The 20,152-nt window shown below is 45.4% G+C and overlaps 1 protein-coding gene across 3 annotated transcripts in view; it reads left to right on the top strand.

Annotated features, from left to right (window-relative positions):
* LOC108936988 (cadherin-4-like) overlaps positions 1 to 20,152 on the top strand; it is a 304,253-nt gene that overhangs the window by 260,830 nt on the left and 23,271 nt on the right. For all 3 annotated transcript variants that reach the window (XM_018756688.2, XM_018756687.2, XM_029247237.1), the window contains 2 exons: positions 913 to 1,085; positions 9,394 to 9,531. In XM_018756688.2, the coding sequence (XP_018612204.2) occupies positions 913 to 1,085; positions 9,394 to 9,531 (311 nt within the window). The remainder of the gene's footprint in view (positions 1 to 912; positions 1,086 to 9,393; positions 9,532 to 20,152) is intronic.

Genomic DNA, 20,152 nt, shown 5'->3' with positions numbered 1-20,152 from the left:
TCTCGTGCTTGAGCAGTAAATGGCAAAACACAGAATTTTCTCTAATCCTATACTGATCACTGTAATAACCCTTTAGCAGGGAGATGTGGTGTACGCTAGCTAGTCTGCTGAACATGAGTGCAGAAATGAGCATGAAGATTTAATTCAACATCTTGACAAAATTCCGAATGCTTCTTTGCGAAAGTGTTGGAAGCGTTCATCTGTTGTTCTCACTGTTGACAACAAAGCTGTCATTTCTTGCTTCAGAATAATAGGTCTTTAAACCAAAGCCCAGATTCAAAACAGATACACACATACTGTTAAAAACTGACATGTAGCCATGTTTTTGATCTGTGATATATAATTCCAGATGACAGATCTTCCAGAAATGCATTGATCATCTTCTCAGTAATCCATGCTTTTAGTCTGTTTTTTTTTCTTCATATGAATCAAGTTAATGATATGTAAAATGGAGAAATTGGAGAAATGGTATGCTACTGTCAAATTCCTGGAAAATCCATATTTATGAAGTTTGCATAACTAGATGTTAATACAACAGTTGCTAAGTTTAACTTGCCATGTGTTGGAATGTAGCATCACAGCATTATAAAATTTGCATCTGTTATAATTATAACGAATCACTCTGTTTCTCAAAGGGGGGTGCAGTGGCACAGTGGGGCTGGCTGGGTTCTGCTCTCTGGCAGGTCTAGGGTTTGAGTCCTGCTTGGGGTGGCCTGCAACAAACTGGCATCCCGCCAGCCTTATGCCCTGTGTTGCTGGGTTAGGCTCCAGTTTGTCTCAGGACAAGCGGTTGTAGACATTGTGTCTATCTATAGACTCTGTCTCTCTCATATTGCACTTCGAACTGCTCTTGTGTGTCTTTGTACGTGTTCGTGTGTGCCTGACACCATGTTTCGTCCTCTCTCTCTTCAGGCACGTATGTAATGAAGGTGACGGCCAACGATGCTGATGATGACACGACGGCCAATGGGATGGTGCGGTACCGCATCCTCTCACAGTCCCCACACAGCCCTATCCCCAACATGTTCACCATCAACAGTGAGACGGGCGATATTGTTACGGTGGCTGCTGGTCTCGATAGAGAGGTAAGGATCCTGTGGAACTCTGGGACCTGACCATGGTCTAGAAATGAGATCTGTGCATCCCATAGGGCTCTGAGCCCTCCTCTGAGTCTGTAGTGTGAGTTGAGTACCTCATGAGGATCTTAGCCCCATCCTCTGCCTGGAATGTGTTTCTGCTTGGTGCTCTCACAATGAGGTCATTGGAATATTTACACAATGTCTTATGGTATGGTATTATTTTAAAATGACCCGTTATACTCTATATGTTAGAACATTTTCAATATATTTCCCATGAAAAGCATAAGACTTTTATTTTACATTCATTCATTTTATTGAGCCTTTGAATCATATTCCCATGGGCCATTGTCACAATGTGTGACTGAAGTCGTCTGCGTATCTAAAGTGTACTGAGAGTGTTTGGCATTGTTTTCAAACTGTCACTTCTCGACACCCCCTAATATTATTTTCTTTTATGTCAGGGGTCATTGTTGAAATATGCCATTGCCCTGTCACTTGAGACAGAACCATTAGCAGTATGCCAGCCAAAGTCCATTCTGCATGTCAATACACGCCCATGGCACTTGTCAGTTTGTCAAGGAGGAGTCACCCCATTGTTGCAGTCCTGCTGGCATTTTCCAAGCGCTTCCTCATGTGTAAAGAGTGTGAACAAGAATATGTAGTTGTCATCAAAGGAATGAAAATAATTGGCTTCTGGCAAGGTTTTGTAAACCCTTCTTTTGGTTAAGGCAGAAGGAGTTACTCACAAAGCCCAGCAAAATGCTTTTCTTTAAACAAGTGTTAATTTTGTATCCTTGGAGCTTGAGAAACCCTTGTGGTGTTTGTGTGTAACATGGAGTGCAGAAAGCTCCCAGGTTGATCCAGTTTCAGAATCTCTCTGCCCTATCCCTCCATCCCAGCAGGTCTTCTGGCAAACAGTACTAATGTCAAATGTCAGATATCATTGACTGGATGAAGGTGGGGAGGGGAGAAAACAGGAAGTTCAGTCTTAAAATGTGGAAAGAACAGAAATTCAGTAGCACCCCTCTTCCTATTCCATCATACACCTGCATGGTTTGCCTCTCGAGGGAGCCACCCTCCCCCATTTTTTAGCAGATCTTAGGAGGGCGGCCACTGTATCGCTGAGCGATGCGGTAATGAGCCACCCTGACATTTTTACCACCCCCATCTCCTTGGCGGGAGGCTACACTGGGACTCCTCAAATGTCAGGAAGGGATATTTAAACACCTTAATGTTTACTGGGGCAGCCAGAGTGCTCATGAGCCTGACACTCCACATAAGTTGGCCCATTACAGCCTTTGTTGCAAATCCCATTTTATTGGGTGCATGGTAGTCATTATTTATGCAGGGTTCCCACAGAGGTGTCTCGATTCCCCCAACAGGTTTAGAATTCTCACGCAAACATCTCCCTGACAATCTATCCAGCTTATGCTGCACTGGAGGACCTCACATTGCCGCTATGGCCTGTGTGTGTTATGTTGACTTTCCAGAGGTATTGAAATGTGACTGAGGCTGGGTCATCTGGTCCATTCCCTGTCTTCCTCCCCAGCAGGCAGTGTGCCTGGCTCCAGCACACAGAAATGGGTGAAATAATTGCGCAATTGTAAGCATTCGTACAAATGGATTTCTCTAGCACGCATCCTTGATTCCAATTACGATAGGGCCTCGGGCATCCGGTGGGTGTGTTTGCCCAGCTTTGATCACTAATGACAAGAGCTAGTAAAAGGTCATCACCACCCTCCTCAACTCCCCCCCACCCCTTGTCTGATATCCAGCGGCTACAGAAGCAAGTCCTGATGAGGTGCTCTACCCAGAAGCCACCTCTCTCTGCCATTACATCATTACAGCCTGGGGGCATGAGAGGCATCTTGGTGACAAATGGACCTCAGACCATACTGGAGTCCTAAGCACAGCCTCCATGGAAATGTGTATATAGCTTGTGCTCATAACCAGCTACTCCGTCTGCTGTCCATTCTGTATCTTCGAGTACAGCCGTGCTGGCTGTGACCCACACCATGACATCAGCTAAGTCTTCAAGCTCTCAGGCGTGTTGACGCAAACAAAACGGGGTGGTACAAATAAAGGTGACGGGTTTTGCCGTCCCTCTCTGCTGTACCCGTCTCGCCTAGATGGGCTGATTGAGTCCAGATCGCCGCTTTTATCCTTCCTGTGCTCTGATGTGTAGCTGATTTTTGAAAGTCTCCCTAGCCACCCCCAAGGCTTTGATTGCAAGCGGGAACATTTTGGCACGCTCATTAGCGGGACCTTCTGTAGATGGAGCTGCTAAACTCTGATCCCAAAGGCGACTTTATTGCTTCTGTGAACTAGTGTCATATTGGGCTGGTTTGTTCGCACGTTACGTTCGTCATGTGTAGCATAGAACCTGTTGAACAGTGCTGAACAGTGTAGGTCTCTGATGATCATATCAGGAGTATCTGAGCAGAGATTTGAGCACAGTTTGACATAGTGGGTGCAAGTGTACTAGTGTAGATTCACCACAGTTGGTTGAGATTTACTAGTTGTAGAAAGACAGTATCAAATGAGCATATAGTCCATAACTGTTTTAGTTTGCTCAACAATAAGATTTAGATGTCCTTGCTTTGATAAAATTTGGCACCTGTTTTTAGTCATCAGAGACATGCTTGTCCACAAAAAAAAAACTCTGAAAACAGGAGGCAAAGTCTGTTCAGTCCCACCTCAAGTTAAGTCCTGAATGATCTGGTTCACAGCAGCAAGGTTTTGCTTTGGTGCATGGCCATTCGATAGAGAGTTGTTCTGTACGATCTCCCTGGAGGTGTTCACAAGGGAGACGCTAGTCTGATCAAAGGTTTTTGGCTAAGAGCTAGTTCTACAGTAATGATGTTTCAGAGCAGTGGGCATGGAGTCCAGGTCTATCAGAGTACACTGCAGACACATACCCAGACAGACAGAGACAGCAACATGAAGAGGCACGCACATACACACACGCTGTCTGAAACCGCTTGTCCCGAGCGGGATCGCGGCGAATCGGAGCCTAACCTGGCAACACAGGGCATAAGGCCGGAGGGGGAGGGGACACACCAAGGACGGGACGCCAGTCCGTCGCAAGGCATCCCAAGCAGGACTTAAACCCCAGCCCCACCAGAGAGTGGGACCCAGCCAAGCCTGCTGCACCACCACACCCCCGTCTTGAAGAGGCAATAAAAAGCGAAAAGTATGGTAAAGCAGAGTGGGAAGGAAATGGCTTCACAATTGCCACCTTTGTTTTCATCCCCATCTCTTATCAGGACAGCTCTAATCCCTTCCCTGTTGGCCCAGATGCAGAGCTCAAGCTGTAGTACACCTGCATGTCTACCAACCTACAGCCAAAGATAAAACTCGCCCCAAACACCAGTGCACACTCTCTCACACCTCTGCGTGCGCGCACACACACACACACACACACACACACACACACACACACTCACATAGTCATGCATATCTGTTTTCCTAGGCTGTGCATCTTGTTCACCAGCTGCACTCAAAATCCAGTCAAAAGCTCTTACTTTAAAATGCACATCAATCAAAACATACACTGGAAAGGAGAAGCAAGTGGGTTTTATGAATGCTTTTAGGTTTCTTTTATTTTAAAATGTACTTCTAAGCTCCGTTTCTGCTTTGTGGTCCTGAAAATGCTTCTGTGGATGTGATTGTGTTATGTAAGAGCGCTGTGTTTACTGTGCCCGTCGTTGCACAAGGCAAACAGTGCTGGTTGTGTTCAAGGCTTTGGCCGTGGCCTCCTCACACTCTACTGGTCCATGTCGAGATGTTCTTGGGTGAACCATGTCAGATACGTGGCACATCCTGTTTGTCACATTGACGGGGTCTGCCACTGACAGCAGAGGAGAGGGAGTTTGTCTATGAGTTGGAGGTGAGCATAATTGCAAACTTGTCTAATTAGGCAGCATTTTGTAAATGCTGCAACTCCACGTAGACAAAAGTGTCAAGGGGTGTCTCAAAAAAAAAACATGACAGACGGGGGGGTGCAGACGGTTGGTGGGGGTATGTGTGTGAAGGGGTTCGTCTTCCATACCAGCCTCATGCATTTCTCTGCTAATCCCCCTCACCAGCTCCTGAAGCCTAATTGGAATATTTACGCAACAATTAGCAGGTGAAGAAGACACTTCAAATGTAATTGGGAAGCTCAGGGAAGAGGCTCATTACTGCAGCGGCATCCAGGTTGGATCGCTGCTGCATGCCAATTAAGATGTGGTTCAGGGGTCCTCCAAGCATCAGCCCAGTTCCTCTGCTGTCTGCTTGAGCGTGTCCGCTTGGGTCGGTCAAGAAGCAAGGTGGGCACGCAACACTGACCACAAAAAGTCAGCCGACACTTTCCGAAGCTGTGAGCTTCACTAGAGCTTCATTGACAAAATGATAGGAACCCACATGAAATGAAGGTAACAGATGGAGCTACATTCTTGGAAAATTGGTAAATGTTTTATTAACAGCCAGTGGTGACTCCCAAGATCAAAATTGGTTGAGTGTTCATGTTTGCCTCATTTAATGGAGGGCAGTAGTATTGATGCTAATGGAAAAATAATTACAGTTTAGATTTGTCTGGAATGCAATTACATGGGTGTAATCTATCATATATCATATTTTTAAGACAGTCCAGTACAAGAAGAAAATTGCAGTTATCATTACTAAGTTCTGCAATACTGAGTATTTTTGTCTATGTATATGCTGTGTTCATGCGTACAATGACGAGTGAATGAGCAGCAGTCGCTCCCTCCATCAAAGAGTCCATTTTTCCAGCCCGTTTTAAAGGCCTGGTGGTGGGGAGAGTGGGGTTTAAGCATGGCTGTTGCTCTTCATTACTTGCAGCTTTCAGGGGTACTTTGCTGCAGATCTTGTCCATTTTAGGTCCAATGCGCTTGTGCTTCTTCGCCTGGTTAGTGAATCGATCGGCACGTGGAGCGGGGGAATTGGGACCTCACGAGCCTCAGAGATGGAGTGAAATGAGCTAGCGTGAAGGTTAAATATTCCCTGAGCCCTAGGTACAGGGACAGGCAAGTAAACATGTCCGCATGCAGAGCCTTGCATGTAGACACAGCGCTGAACATGCACTCGAACATGCAGGTACTCACCAGCAACCAGAGTCAAGAGGAGTGAGTACAGAGAAATGAGTGGCAGGAGAGTGATTTATCGTGCAGCGCAGAAGGAGACCATTAGTGTGCTGTTTAAGAGATCTGCGTGTGTCTGCTTGCAGAGGTGCTTGTGTATGGGGTTCTGGTCGAATAAGCGTGCGCACATCAGCGTGAGAACAGGCCGCAGTTGATTCGCCGCGCCTGTGACTCAGATTGTAAGTGACAATGTAATTGCTGCGGTCAGTAGCTGACTGACAGACTGGAACGTAGAAGTCCCATCCGGCCCTCTCAGAGCGAGAGATTCTCTCTCACACACCTGCAATCACGCACAGAATGGACAGAGGCGCACGTGCACACCTGCACACACAGACCTAGAAGGTGCACATGTAAACACATTTATTTAGGCATTCATCTGCACTTTAATTTTCTCTTTCGCGCGCACGGCAAACGGTCATCGTAATACTTCTTTTGCCTTCCATTTAATACCCCGCCATCGCTCGGCTTAAACGCGCATTGCGGCCTGGCCACACGCAACAGTATGCGGAACGTGAACTGCTTTACTTAACTGCCCAATCTTGTGATTGTTTTTGACACACTCCTGTAAAATCCCTTTATATAATAAAGACTTTGTTGGGATTCTGCTGCTGAATCCCTCTATTTACTGCCCCGCAGTGAAGCACGTCTGCTTTGTTAACTCCCACCGCCTTTCTACTCGACAGATTAAAATCCTGTGGCTCGGGGCAGTGGGAAAATCGTATTTTTGTTCTTGCAGAAAAGATTGCTTATTTCTGTGTGACCCGATTTAACGGCAAGTACGATCAGTGGAGGAGATCTATAAAACTCATTATGCTTGCACCCTTTTGTTTGCAGCCCAGTTAGCCAAGGTACACTGAGAGGGATTAGGAAGACGTCGATGTGAAACTCTGTGCCTCAAGTCGCTCGGGGAAGTGGCTGCAGGACTCTCTGGACCCAGTGTTCCGTCTCTGCACTCCATCATACTGTCTGCTGTCTGTCTATCTCTCTGTCTCACACACACACACACACACACACACACATCATACAGACTCATTGCACCCGTAAAAAATGTACGCTCTGCTTTTGACGTTGCTGCAAAATAACACATACACGTCGGACTTCTGCTCTCTGACATCACATACCCTCACGCGTGCAGGGACACCTCAGTACCGTTTGTCGGGAGCACTTTTTAAAATGCACCGAGCAGCTCACTGCTCAGAAATGTTAATTACACGGCGGCTCACTCTGAGCCTTAGCCTCAGTCGCAGCCCACTGCACTGTACCCACAGATAATCTTAACATAATTCCCACACAGGATGCACGCGTGCCCTTATTCAGCACTTAGCACCAGTAATCAGCTCCTCAGGTCACAAGAATAAACATGAAATTTAGTTAATTTCATTCTTCTCATTTCCTTTGGACCTTTGGTGAGGCTGCTGGTGACTTTTTGTCATACTATTTGCCAAGGATGGTGGCCTAAGGTAGGCAGCATTGAGTGTTCTTTTAAAAGCACTTTTTAGATCGGGTTATTGTATTACACATATAAGTGAAGTTCTGTGCGTGTGGTTGCATCAGCCAGCACATAGCTGACATTTCATGCTCAAGGTCTTCTCAGCATAGAGAGCAGGTGGTGCTTCAATCTGTGATATTTCGTGTCTCCATGGTCTCCGCGCTGACACGATCTGATCAAATCGGTGACTCTGTTCTCGGTGTCAGCTCCTCGCAGTTGCCATGTCTACCTTGTGGCTTGTCTTCCATGCTCAGCAACGCCAAGTACATTGCGGTGGATGTACCGACAGCAACACTGTGGAGGTACTGATAGCAACACTGTGGAGGTACCGACAGCAACACGGTGGTGGTACCCACAGCAACACTGTGAAGGTACACAATGGCATGCTGAACTTGTTGGACCCCTGTTAGGCTTTGAAGATCTTGTTTTTATCAAGTAGTTAGGAAAGGGTGACAGTGGATGACATCAAAAAGACTCTCTAGATGAAACCACAATTTTACAGTTCTCACCTCAGGTTAATGGGCTACATTTTGGATAAAAAATCCACGGTGAACCGAGAGGCTGATACCACTGCCTTTGGAGGGGCACGCAGGGAAGGTGGCCTTCTTTATAGCCCTTCCTTGACACTTGGCTTGAGTTCCTTTTTTTTTTCCCTTGTTTATTCTGTGTTTGTCACATTATAGGCCCAACAGTCCTTTCATTCCTCAAGTGAATTGCACACTCCTTTTCCACAGTTCACTTTTAATTGCCTCAGTTTTTTGAGGCTTTGTATAATTTATATTTGAAATTTGGAATATGTATATGCCACATCGCGCATTGTTTTATCAGGCCGTGTGCTGGTGCCTGGTAGAGTAAATTGCTTCATCTGTATAAAGCCCATCCCCCCGGAAATGCCTTCAGATGTGTCATCAGTGTGAAGTCCCGACAGTGGTTCAGCCAGCCTTCGCGACAGGAACGCCCTGTGTTCTGTGCTGGAGAGCAAGGCGAAGAAGGGGAGAGAGAGAGAGAGAGAGAGAGAGAGAGAGAGAGAGAGAGAGAGAGAGAGAGAGAGAGAAACCAAGAAACTTCTAGGCATTTTCTGTATTAAGGAACTAAGTAATGTTCATTCAGCCTCAATAATATTTTCAATAGAGTATTTCTTTTTAAAGTGCCAGGGCTTCCATTAAAATGACTGATGACGGCGCCATCTCACGGGCTCAGAGTAGGGACAGTTAGGCTATAATAAATGGGTCTGGCGCTTGCAATGCTTGCCCGCAACTGGCGGGTCTTCCTGTATAGACGTAACGCCCACATCGCTGTAGTCTCCTCACAGGACAATGCGCTGGATGCCGCGCTCGCCCAGCTACGTGTAAGCGTGTTTGTGACAGTCCGCAGCATGGTTCCAAATTTCCAAATGCACGTCCCATTGGTGATTGCGTAACTGGACACAGGATTCTACGCAAGTTCTAATATTAGAACCCATCCGTGCTGAGTTTCCATCCCTGCTGAGTTATTTAATGGAACATCATATCAGTGACGAAGAATCAGCTCCTTCGCCCACGATTTCATGCTTGTTTTCTCTCTAATCTTTCTGCCATAGCATGTGATTTTATCTTAATTGTGATTATTCGCTCATTCACGTAGAACAAACATCGGCCTTTTGAAGCTAAGGGCAGAGTATGTGTGTGTGTGCCTTCTCTTGCAGAAAGTCTCCCAATACACCATCATCATCCAGGCCACTGACATGGAGGGTAACCTGAACTTCGGATTGTCCAACACCGCCACCGCCATCATCTCCGTTACAGACACCAACGACAACCCACCAGAGTTGACAGCAAGAACGGTGAGTTGGCATCGACCCACGCACTCTTGTTCCAGCCACAAGCCGGGCAGTGAGATCTTCATGACATCTCGACTGAGAGTGGTGCCTAATGGTATCTTAAAGGCAAGACCGAGGCAAGGGACCTGAGCGCCTGTTCTATACTTAACAGTGACACTACGGAGTGTGTACTATTGCTAAACAAGGCTTCCAAAATTGTCCAAGGGTGAAAAACACTAACAGTAACAACAAAAATCATTGTTCTTGTTCCCAGGAGAACTCCTAATAATGTCTGTCTTGGTGAAGTGTAAAATATCTCAGTTTCCCCAAGGAGCCCACTTGCTTCAGGTTTGTTTATAAGCCTGTTAGGTTTCTGAAATTGATGCTACTTTTTCACTAATCCCTTTCTGACAACTTTTTTTTTTTTTTCTGGGTTCAAACGCAGGCTTATAAATGACTCACTGGGTAATTTGAGCACCCGTGCAATCTGTCAGTCACAGGAGTGTGGTGCTGCGAGCGGGGGTACTACGCTCGGTAAACAAAAGAGATGGCAGCTCTACCCTTCTTGACTGTGCAAATTGCTCATCAGCAGCTCTCAATAGCCAATTGCTGTGCCTCACTGCAAAGGGTGGAAGCACGGCTAAGTCGAACAGCTCTGTCAGCCCTACCTGGTCACAGTCAACGAGAACAAGAGGCATTTTTTGCGAACTCACTTGGCTGTTTTCTATTTTGGACCCAGCGGGGCTCGTCACAGAGAGATGAGTGTACTATACGATAACGGCAAACGGGAGCAATCGCGGCACATGTGACAGTCTATCTGTCATGCTGAGAAGACGGCAATATGCATTCAATCAATGATGATGATCATTGTCATTGTCACCATCGCTGTAACGATAGCCATAATGATTACGATATGTTTACGAAGCCTGTGGTAAAAGGACACAGTTTGCAGCACACAATTTTTTAAAGTTTAAAAAAAAAAAAATTGCAAACAAGAAAAACATTACTGCAAATGTTGCCATACGTTATCTGGTCCATGTTCTTTCCTCTTTTGCTTTTTTTTCTCCTCGCTAAAGATAAAGTGCCTCTGTGGTGAGTGCTCCTTAGCTGTGCCTGTCCTTCTGGGTGGTTAATGGGCCTCCCCCGAGCCCGCAAGGACTGCGCCGCTGATGTTCCCTCCCAGAGCAAATGATACCTATTGCAGGGAGGTGGGAGCACACTGGAAACGGCAGCATCCTGTTGATAGTGGGGAATGAGAAAACTCAGAGGGTAATTTGTTATCGCCATGGATTAAATGAGACAGGCGAGCAGCGCCCAGTGAGCGAGGTGAGCACCACCGAGTGCTTGGGGCGGAGTGGGGTACGTGAGCGAAGTAGGGAAGGATATGCTGAAATTCAGTAAGGGAATAGGGAGGTAGCACACTGAAAGAAGATGAGTAGAATGTGGGGGGGGGGCTACTTGGTTAAGCTTGTTTTAGTGAGACAGAATGGATGAAAAAATAGAAGAGTAGGAAATATTATCGTTATTACAATGAAACTTAATGTATCCCCACTAACCCCTTTGAGTTCTTTTGCTAACACTATTTTGTCCTGCCGATATCTTACAAGTTGTTACCTCACTGATAAATATGGAGGAGAGAAAATCCTGACTGGTTAATTAGTTCTCGTGCGTTAGCAAGAGAGGATGTGAAGCAAGGGGTGTGGGAAGTCGCGGGTTACATTGCTGTTTCGATAGTTGTACAAAGGCGGCGGAAAGGAAGTGCTGAATGTTTAACAGAAATGAAAGAAATATAGACACCCAGAGAGCTGGCTGTGATAATGAAGAAAGGAGGGGAGGGAGAGAACAGAGCAAAGGAAGGTACTACCGAAGGGTAGAGTGCGGAGAAAAGAAAGGACATACAGAGTATAGTATAGGAACAAGGGCAATGTAGAAAAAAATCCATCTCCTTTACAGGTATAGGAACTGTTACAGGTATAGCCATACAGCAGCACAGCCACTAAGTTTTTCACCGAGTGCTAAGATGCACTTTAAAGTCCTTTCACGGAAGGAGTTGAAGGCCCAAACAGTGACCCATGGTCCGACAGTTATATTGGGGAAAGGTATTTCTGTGGGATTGGTTCTCTCACCGAGAGCACATATGGGTGAAGAAGATAGGAAAGGCCATTGTAAAGCTTTATTTTACTGTGAGAATGTTGGGGTTCCAGAAAATGCTGACAGAAATTTAATAGACACAGGAGTACCGAATAATGGGATGTTTATCACAAACTGGTCTCTGCCGGTATCTGCTACTTTTTTATAGAATTTAACAAAAATATGAATGAATAGTGTATGTATTGTTGGAATATATAAATAAATATTGAAATGTTTGTGGTTCTCTACACATATTGGCACAGAGCTGTTCATGATTTTCAATGATAAAGAAAACAGGAGTTAACTGGATGTGTCGTTAGCACGTTTGCGGGTATGTATAAAAGAAAGAGAGTGGCAGCGCACGGAAGGTGGTACAGCCTTCTACTGACTGAAGCAGATCTTCCGGTGGGTTTGCCGTGTTCGGTCTTGCTTTTGCTGGGGTCCACTCACGTCGAATGTCACCCGTGCTGGGACTTATGTTGAATCCCACTTCTTCGGGGCTTCACTCGTGTTGGGTCTCTCTCATTACTCACTGATGTTGGGACTCATGTTAAGGCTCCTGAAGATGTTGAGGTTCACTTCTAACTGAAGTTTTTGCGCTGCTGAGGCTTATTCAAGATGGGGTTTGTTTATAGAAATCTTAGAAATCTTGTGTCTTCCTACAATCCCACACTGGGGACATGCCATCAACTGCTGAGGCAATGGATTGTCATTTGACAGGCTTGTGGTGTATTTCAAGAGAGGCAGATACAAAAGCAACTCTTATTTCCACCTCTCACACCACATTGCAAAGCTGTACCAGACTTGCTCCTCTTCCCTGCAAAAGGCTCCAATGGGAAAAGCCAGCTGTCGCTCAATTCCAGCTCTTCTGCCAAGGTCACGCCAGTTGGCATGGGCTACTGGGAATCACGTGTACCATGTCCTCTGCTTGTGAGTTTTCTTGTAGTCCATGGTCTTAAACTCGTACCACCGAATACCCTTGTCCCAGTGTCTTTAAAATGTCTCCTCTCTGATTTTGCTAAAGGAGAAAGGCAGGGAAGAGTGGATAAAGGATAAAGGGGGAACAGTTCCCGTTGTACTAATCCATCTATGTTTCATACGGGAGAAGTATTAAAAAAATGAGGTTATTAAAACCCCCAGCTCTGTACATTAACCTGATTAATCAATCTGTGGGAAGGGTGGTGTGCAGGGGGAATGGGGGGGGGGGATAGGGCCAATGTGAGCGTCTCCTTTCATTGTCTACTAATTGTAAGGATAGACTCCCGCTAAAGAGACAGAAAAAGCACATAATTGGTATACTTTGTCCCCCAGGTAGAGGTGCCCTCAGCCAGAGTTAAGTGGGACAGATCCCAGAGCAAGTGTGGCCTCCCACTGGTCTCCCTCATTAACCCTGGGCCCTCTGTCCACCCACCCTCAACCTTGCGCCCCAGGGATAGACCTCCCCTGATTAATTCAGCTGTTTATGCACATGCTGGCACTGGGGGAATCAGCTCACAGGCGTGAAGGATCTCATTAACAGGTACACTCGTTATGTGACTGGCAAAGTGGAGTAGGGCAGGGCCGGGACTGCAGAGTCTCCATTGTGTGCACCTTGACCACCACTGGAGGAACCAGTCAGGAAAAGTCCATGATACCGAAGCACCTCTAAGCCCTGTAATGCTCCTTCCTTTGTTCATTCGCTCCTTCTTACTACTCAGCTCCTGTAGCCTATTTGCGTGCCGAGGCAAGGCCCAAGTGGAGGGAGTGGAGGTTTGGATGGGGGTCTGATCAGCGGTTGAAGCGTGAAGGGGAGATAAGGTGCTTAGTGTGGGAGCTCTGGCAGCAGCAGCTGCATGCAAGCGGCCCTGGGGGCCATTAAGGCTTCATGATGATGAATTAGAAACTCCCTCCAGGTGCACATTAGTGCTCATCAGCTCGGCCCCAGCACCGCCACTCATACGGTGAGTGTGGGGGGGGGGGTCGAGAAGCCTGCACTTGCTCACTACAAAAACCGGCTAAAGACCACCAGCAAGGACTGCTGACTCAACCCCATGTGGATAAAGGGAAAATTAAAAGCATTGCTGGAGGGAGGGGTACATGCAGGATGCATACTGTCATACGTTGTTATCCACAACATAACTGATTTCTGCTACTGAATTCAAACCATCATGTTCACAGAGAGATTGTTGATCTCACTAATGCTAAAGCAATTCTCTCACTTGACAGAATAGAAACAATTTAATTATGTGTGTAGACTTCATTGCAAAGCTTTGTGAAGCATGTGCTAGCTTGCTACATCCCACCCATTGGCGCAAATCTCTAGCTTCCCTTTTCTCTTCTGCAGGCATTCAGATGCTATTTTTTAAATGTCTAAATAATTTAACAATTTTTGCCATTTATCCCAGAATAATTTTCCTTTTGCTCAACATTCTTCTGCTTGTGTTCTGGGTCAGTTGGCAGCACTGGGAGATGGAACGAGTTGAATATGAGCACAGCTGTGAGAGTAAAAGGCACTTAGTTAAGGTGTACCTGGTTGATAGAATGTTATTGCCATTGAGACCTGCTGGTAAGGAGTAGCTCTAGATGTTGCAATGAAGTACAGCCATGGCCTGCCTTCCAGGGATACGGTTCATGCGCAACTGGTCCCCTCCTCTGCCTGCCGTGTAGCTATTAAACAGAAAATCACTTCCATCCAAGCTTTTCTTATTTGCATATGACAGATCTGATGAACATTACGTTGTACTTTTTTAATGTACGCCTCCTCAGAATACAGAAAAACACAGGCTGATCAGTTGATGTAGCCTGAGGGTGTGAAAGAAGAAGGAATGCTTTTAAAGTACTTTTGTCTGTGCTCATGCATATTTATATGTTATGACTTTGTGAGTGTGTCTGTGTGTTTTTAAGGGGAATGCAGCTGGGTATATCCTATTCCGCTTAGCTGTAGTTAAATGCGGTGTCATAGTAGCGTGGATTCAGCATGTGGCAGCTACATTCCTCTACCGAGGGTGTTGGGAGAGGAGATGATGAGATTTTGGATTAAACCATTAGGCATAATTAGGGATTATTATCAATGCTTAATGGGATAGGCAGTCAATAGTGAGGAAACCCAAGTAGAAACCATAAAAAAAAATTCCACATTAACAAAAATCAGCAAACCTCAAAAGCTTTAAAGCTATTAAGAGTCAAAATGAGGCATGTGTCAGTTCAAGATAATTCAGCGCCGTGAAGTAGGCAGGTAAATTGTGAATATTCATGTCCAAGCCGTTGCACACTTGTCCGCTTGGGGAGGAGGCCGTAGTGAGCAGTAACAGCGGGCAGCATGGGTTGGCAGCAGAAGTGTGGCACACGCACACGACTGCCTGTGCTATCAGGCACTGGAGCCGTATGTATATTCTGCCAATCCATCCTTCACACCTCGCCGGAGTACCATTATGCTGTTAGCCACTCCATAAGAATGAATTATGTCAGGCAGTCCAGACTAATTGCTGTCAGAGGGGGATGAGGGAGCTGGAGACACATTAGAAAAGGAGCATTTTGTCAAAGGTAATTTTTTCCCTCGCTCCTCTCTAGCGACAGAGAGTAAATTTACCATGTGCCCGTGGAGTCCCATGTAACCCCAGAGATATCGCTCACAGATCGGCGGCCTGGTACTCTGCTGCTGGCAGGGGTGTATGGGTTTAGGAGATGAATGGGCTTGCCAATATGGCCTCAGGTTCTATTGACCCTGGATTAACGTCACACTTTGTTTTAACCTCCTCACCACCACCACCATCCAGCTAGTACCACCTCAGCCCGCTTAGCACTAGTCGAAACAGCCGCTTATAAACAGTAACTAATTTTACAACCTACCAATCAATGGACCCACCTGTTAAAACCCACCCTCAGTGGTTGGTCAAAGCATGACCTGACCGGCGAACACCTTGAATGATTTTCAGAATTGTACCAGCTTCCGTATGATTGATGTGCCCAGTCGTGACCAATTCAAGTGTTACACGCCTAGCAGCAATCCCGATGGGGATCACCCAGCTGTGATGCCATCCTTCATAAAGGAGCAAGTCCTGTGAAATGCAAGTATTTGATTAACTTGTAGTTTATGCAATCATATCCTCAACGCCTTGAGCTTCTTGAGATGGAATAATAATTCAGTACTGTTGCTGATTTTATTTCACTTCGAATTGTTGCCAAGGCCATGAAAAGCCCAAATAGAGTTGAGCGATTTGCAGGATTCACTAGATGAAACCTTATTTAGACAAGTTAGAAAACCCAAACATGGGCTGCACAAGCCCTACAGCTGAGTAATAAACACTAATAATAGCACAGTAGGCTTCCTGTGTTGAAAGTTTTTCATGTAAACATGATGAGTAATGCAGTCCTGGCACACTCTATTAATAAATCACACTGTTTGCTAGAAAGACCAAATATAAAAATTATCATCTGATAAGCTAGATCATTATGTAAATGTATTTATATGCAATAAATCTAAACAAAAATTATTCTTGCAATATAATTTTATGTGGATTTCTTTGCAACGTTATTAATGAATTATTCAGCATCCCTTACAGTGCTTCACCTAATTTTTTCTTCCTTTCTTTTTCCATCATCTCCAAACCAAAGCACATATTTTGTTGAGGGATGAGGGTTCAATAAGGGCAATAGGTGTGTTGTCAGTCATTAACCTTAATATTTGTTTTGAAAGGGTTGTGGTGGCATTGCGGGTTTGATTGGGTCCTGCTCTCTGATGGGTCTGGGGTTTGAGTCCCGCTTCGGGTGCCTTGCGACAGACTGGCATCCCGTCCAGGGTGTGTCCCCTCCCCCTCCAGCCTTACACCCTGTGTTACCGGGTTAGGCTCTGGTTTGCAGCGACCCCGCTTGGGACAAGCGTTTTCAGACAGTATGTGTCTGTATTGGTTTTGAAACTTGGTGTTTACCTGCACGCTGTAGAAATATGGGCGCTAAGGAAAGAAGCACAACACATACAGAGTGGTAGCAGTTGTTAAATTAACCCGCTCCTTCAAAGACACTCCATAGTTTGTGAGCTGTGGAAGCAGATGGCGAATGCGGTAGAACCCCACTACGGAACTTGGACTGCGAGGAGGCAGATGTGGGCTCTTTATTCCCGCACACCGTAAGCATCTTTCCCTTTACAAGTCCTCCATCTGCACTTGGCCGTTTTCACCCTTTTGGAGCTCTTTTCCATTCCTCAATGTCTGAACTATGCTGTTCTTCATGACTTCAAGGGGTTAGTTTGCATTTTCATTTCGGCACGTGTATCAAATCAGGTTAAGAAAACACACACACACATATACACAAGTTACCCCTTTGTCGCAGCAGACTTCATGTTAGATGCCTATGGTAGATCTCTATAGGGAAGCCTATGTTACAGGGCAGGATAGGACGATTACACTGGTGACAGGTAAGTGTGACCCTGTGGCTATGGTGATGCACCCACTCCCTCTACTGCTGTCCAAGCGACATGCTCAAGTGCCACTTTTCTTGCACACTTGCTGACACTGACACCAAACTGTAGGCTTTGAAGATAAAGGTTGCAGTTTTGGTTCCATTCCTAGGAATTCCTAAAGAGACACAGGGGGAAAAAAAACCTAATTTTTGAAATTTGCAATCACAGAAAAGCATGAGGGGAAAATGAAAATGTTGCGTGAGCATTAGTGCAATCTCGCGATACTTTGTCATCGTTCATTTTTTTTCTAATATATCAGCTTATGGTTCAACATATTGGATTTTTAAATGTGTTTGGAAAACAAAGCTGAATTTACCCGGGAAAGTCATAAGTACATTTTGCAAAACAATGTTTTTTACACCCACGCATGTAACTGGCAGTTCTATCAGTCTGCTCTCCACACTTGCGAGGTGTGGTAATCCTCACGTGCACAGCTCTTTAGTTTCTGCAAGTTTTCCCAGTTATTTTACTTTGCCTTAGTTTCACACCGTGATGAAGCACCCTGCCACATACCCCCCCACTGCCTTTGCCACCCTTCCATGCTGCCAAGAAAGTGACAGGGAGAAGACTGAACGATCAGCAGCCCAGAGAAACGCCACACTGCTCTACAGAAGGGAAGAGGCAGCTTCCACCAACGATTAATGGGAAAGTTTGGACTGATTTTTTTTTTTTTTTTTTTTTCCTACGGAGAGTGACAGCGAGAGATGCGAGCCCGCCTGCCAGCTAGCCCTGATTGACGATGGCAGGCCCTGCAATGTAGCGCTCTCAGCCTCCCCCACCCCCTGTGATATTGATGGCTGGGACGTTGCTCACCGGGCCGCTGTCTTGATGACACTAATCAGTCGAAAAACCAACCTTGCGTTATGGCTGCTGCATAAGGCAAAGATGCGGATTATTGGAAATCTCTCTTTTTCACCCCCACACTCCATAAACCTTATATATTAGTGCTCGTGCATTATGATGGAGGAATCCATGTGTAAAAGCATCAAACCAGTTATTATAAGCATGTCATGGTGTGATAAACAAAGATGTTATTGAAAATTAATCACGCCATTTGAAAATGCATATTATTCTCGAAATTGTTCAACCGTTAGAAGAATGCTACCTTCAGGCAGTAGTTAATGAACATATAGCACATGATTGAGCTGTGAAAATCACATTGTAGACATGATTTAAACAGGTGGAATTATAAACTGCCTATAATATATGGAGTTTCACCATTTTACACATAACAGTATGATTGAGACACGACTGACCAATTTTCTACAGTTATTCTTAAGTGTTGCAATAACTTCAGGTGATCTTCAAAATGCAACCTTTTGAAAGTCTCATTTCTGTCGTCGTATGTGCCACTTAGGCACAGCTGAAGTAGCTGTAAACATATATAGCTTATTATGTTGAAGTGCAGCAGTGCATGTAAAATGGCATGATTCGTTCTCTATAAAAATTGAGTCATTTAGTCGTCACGATTTTTTCCATCATTCACGCCCCAAATATAAAACAATGATCTGTACATCTTCTGTTTCTGAATAAAATTTAATCTGTTTTGATCTGTCATCACTTGCAGCATTTTCCCAAGTATTGAGTGTCAGAACAGCACTGCAGTTTGTCTACCCGAGTCATCTTTTAAAATCTTCAACAGATGGGCAGATCGACGCAGAGACATGCAGATTGCGGCAGAGATTGTCGAACGGACTCATCCATCCACGGATGGATGGCTGCGTGCATGCAAAAGAAGATAATTTGATTGATAGAAAATAGTGAGGCTATTTCTTAGGCCTACAAGAGTCTATTTTTTTCAGTCGACGTCCCAGCCCCGAAATCTTTGATGAAAAATGTATTGTTCTGTTTGTAAAGTGCTCTTCATTTGATTGAAGAACTGAATGCGGAGCAGTTAAATAAAAAGTACCTCTGGATTTGGAGTCTCAGCATCTTGTCACAATAACAGTACAGGCCTATTAAAAATATGTTTATCCTGGACTGAGCACCGAGGGGAAAGAAGAAAAGGGGGCACTCTATCTCTGAATATCTGCCTCTCTTTCTCATATCATTACCAAGAAATCATCTTGAGAGCAAATCTGTCCGTCTTGCGCTGATTTAATTAACGGCCAAATGGGGCCTTTTCTTAAAACACATGACTGTGTGGCCTGGTCAGTCATGCGTTGGATTCAAGGTCAGGCTTGACTACATTTAGTCTTCGAAATGGTAACTGCCTCAGTTATCGTCTGTCCGTTTTCAGTAAGTGCTTATCCAGCCTGGGTCATGGTGACTGTGAGCCTAGGAGCGGTGATTAACACGATGCTTCTCTTTTTTCGTTCTAATTGTACTCATTGCAGACGAGTGCATCTAAGGGAAAGGAAACACAGCCTGAACCCTTCCAAGTTGTGAAGAGCAGTTGTGGAGCCAGTGCAGTATCCACTTAAATGGTGTCTGTTCTGAAGAGCTTACCCCCGCTGTCTTTAAATCCAATTAAGAAGTTTAGCAGGACCACCCTGGCCTCCACTCTGCCTCCAGAGTGCGATTTCCTAATTTGACATTTTGTACAAATGCCGATTTTTTTTTTTTTCCTTCTTTCACCGTCTTGGAGGTTTAAGGTTTTCAGACCATGTCTCTGGCAGGAACGCTCTTTGAAATCCAAGACAAGAGGATCAGCGGCTTGTTCACGGCTGTTTCCAGCAGCTCCTTGCTCAGCACACGGTCCCCGGGCGCTCTGTGATTAGCGTGGCGTGGCTAGGAGGGACGGGGGCTGGCAGGTGGAGGGTAGGGGATGTGTTGGCCAACCAGAACCAGTCTGCGCAGCAAGCTGTCCTTCACTCCACTGATGGACACAGATGATTTTTTTTTTTTTTTCTGCTGTCATTTTGCTTATCAGGACAAAGCACATGTATTTTGCAAAGGAGAGGGATATCTTAAGACCACTTCAGCAGTCCTTCGACAGTTGTTTAAGCCTCGAAAGGAAATCCTTCTCTTGTCTTTCTGAAGAACTGATGCTCTTCGTGCTCATGATGGAAGGGGATAAAAGACAATGTATAGAGCGTATCGTAGGCTGTTATATATGTCACAGTTACAACATACACA

Source organism: Scleropages formosus, chromosome 2, assembly GCF_900964775.1.
Source record: "Scleropages formosus chromosome 2, fSclFor1.1, whole genome shotgun sequence".
In the NCBI taxonomy this organism is placed as follows: domain Eukaryota; kingdom Metazoa; phylum Chordata; class Actinopteri; order Osteoglossiformes; family Osteoglossidae; genus Scleropages; species Scleropages formosus.
This window is presented reverse-complemented; position numbering and strand designations above follow the sequence as displayed.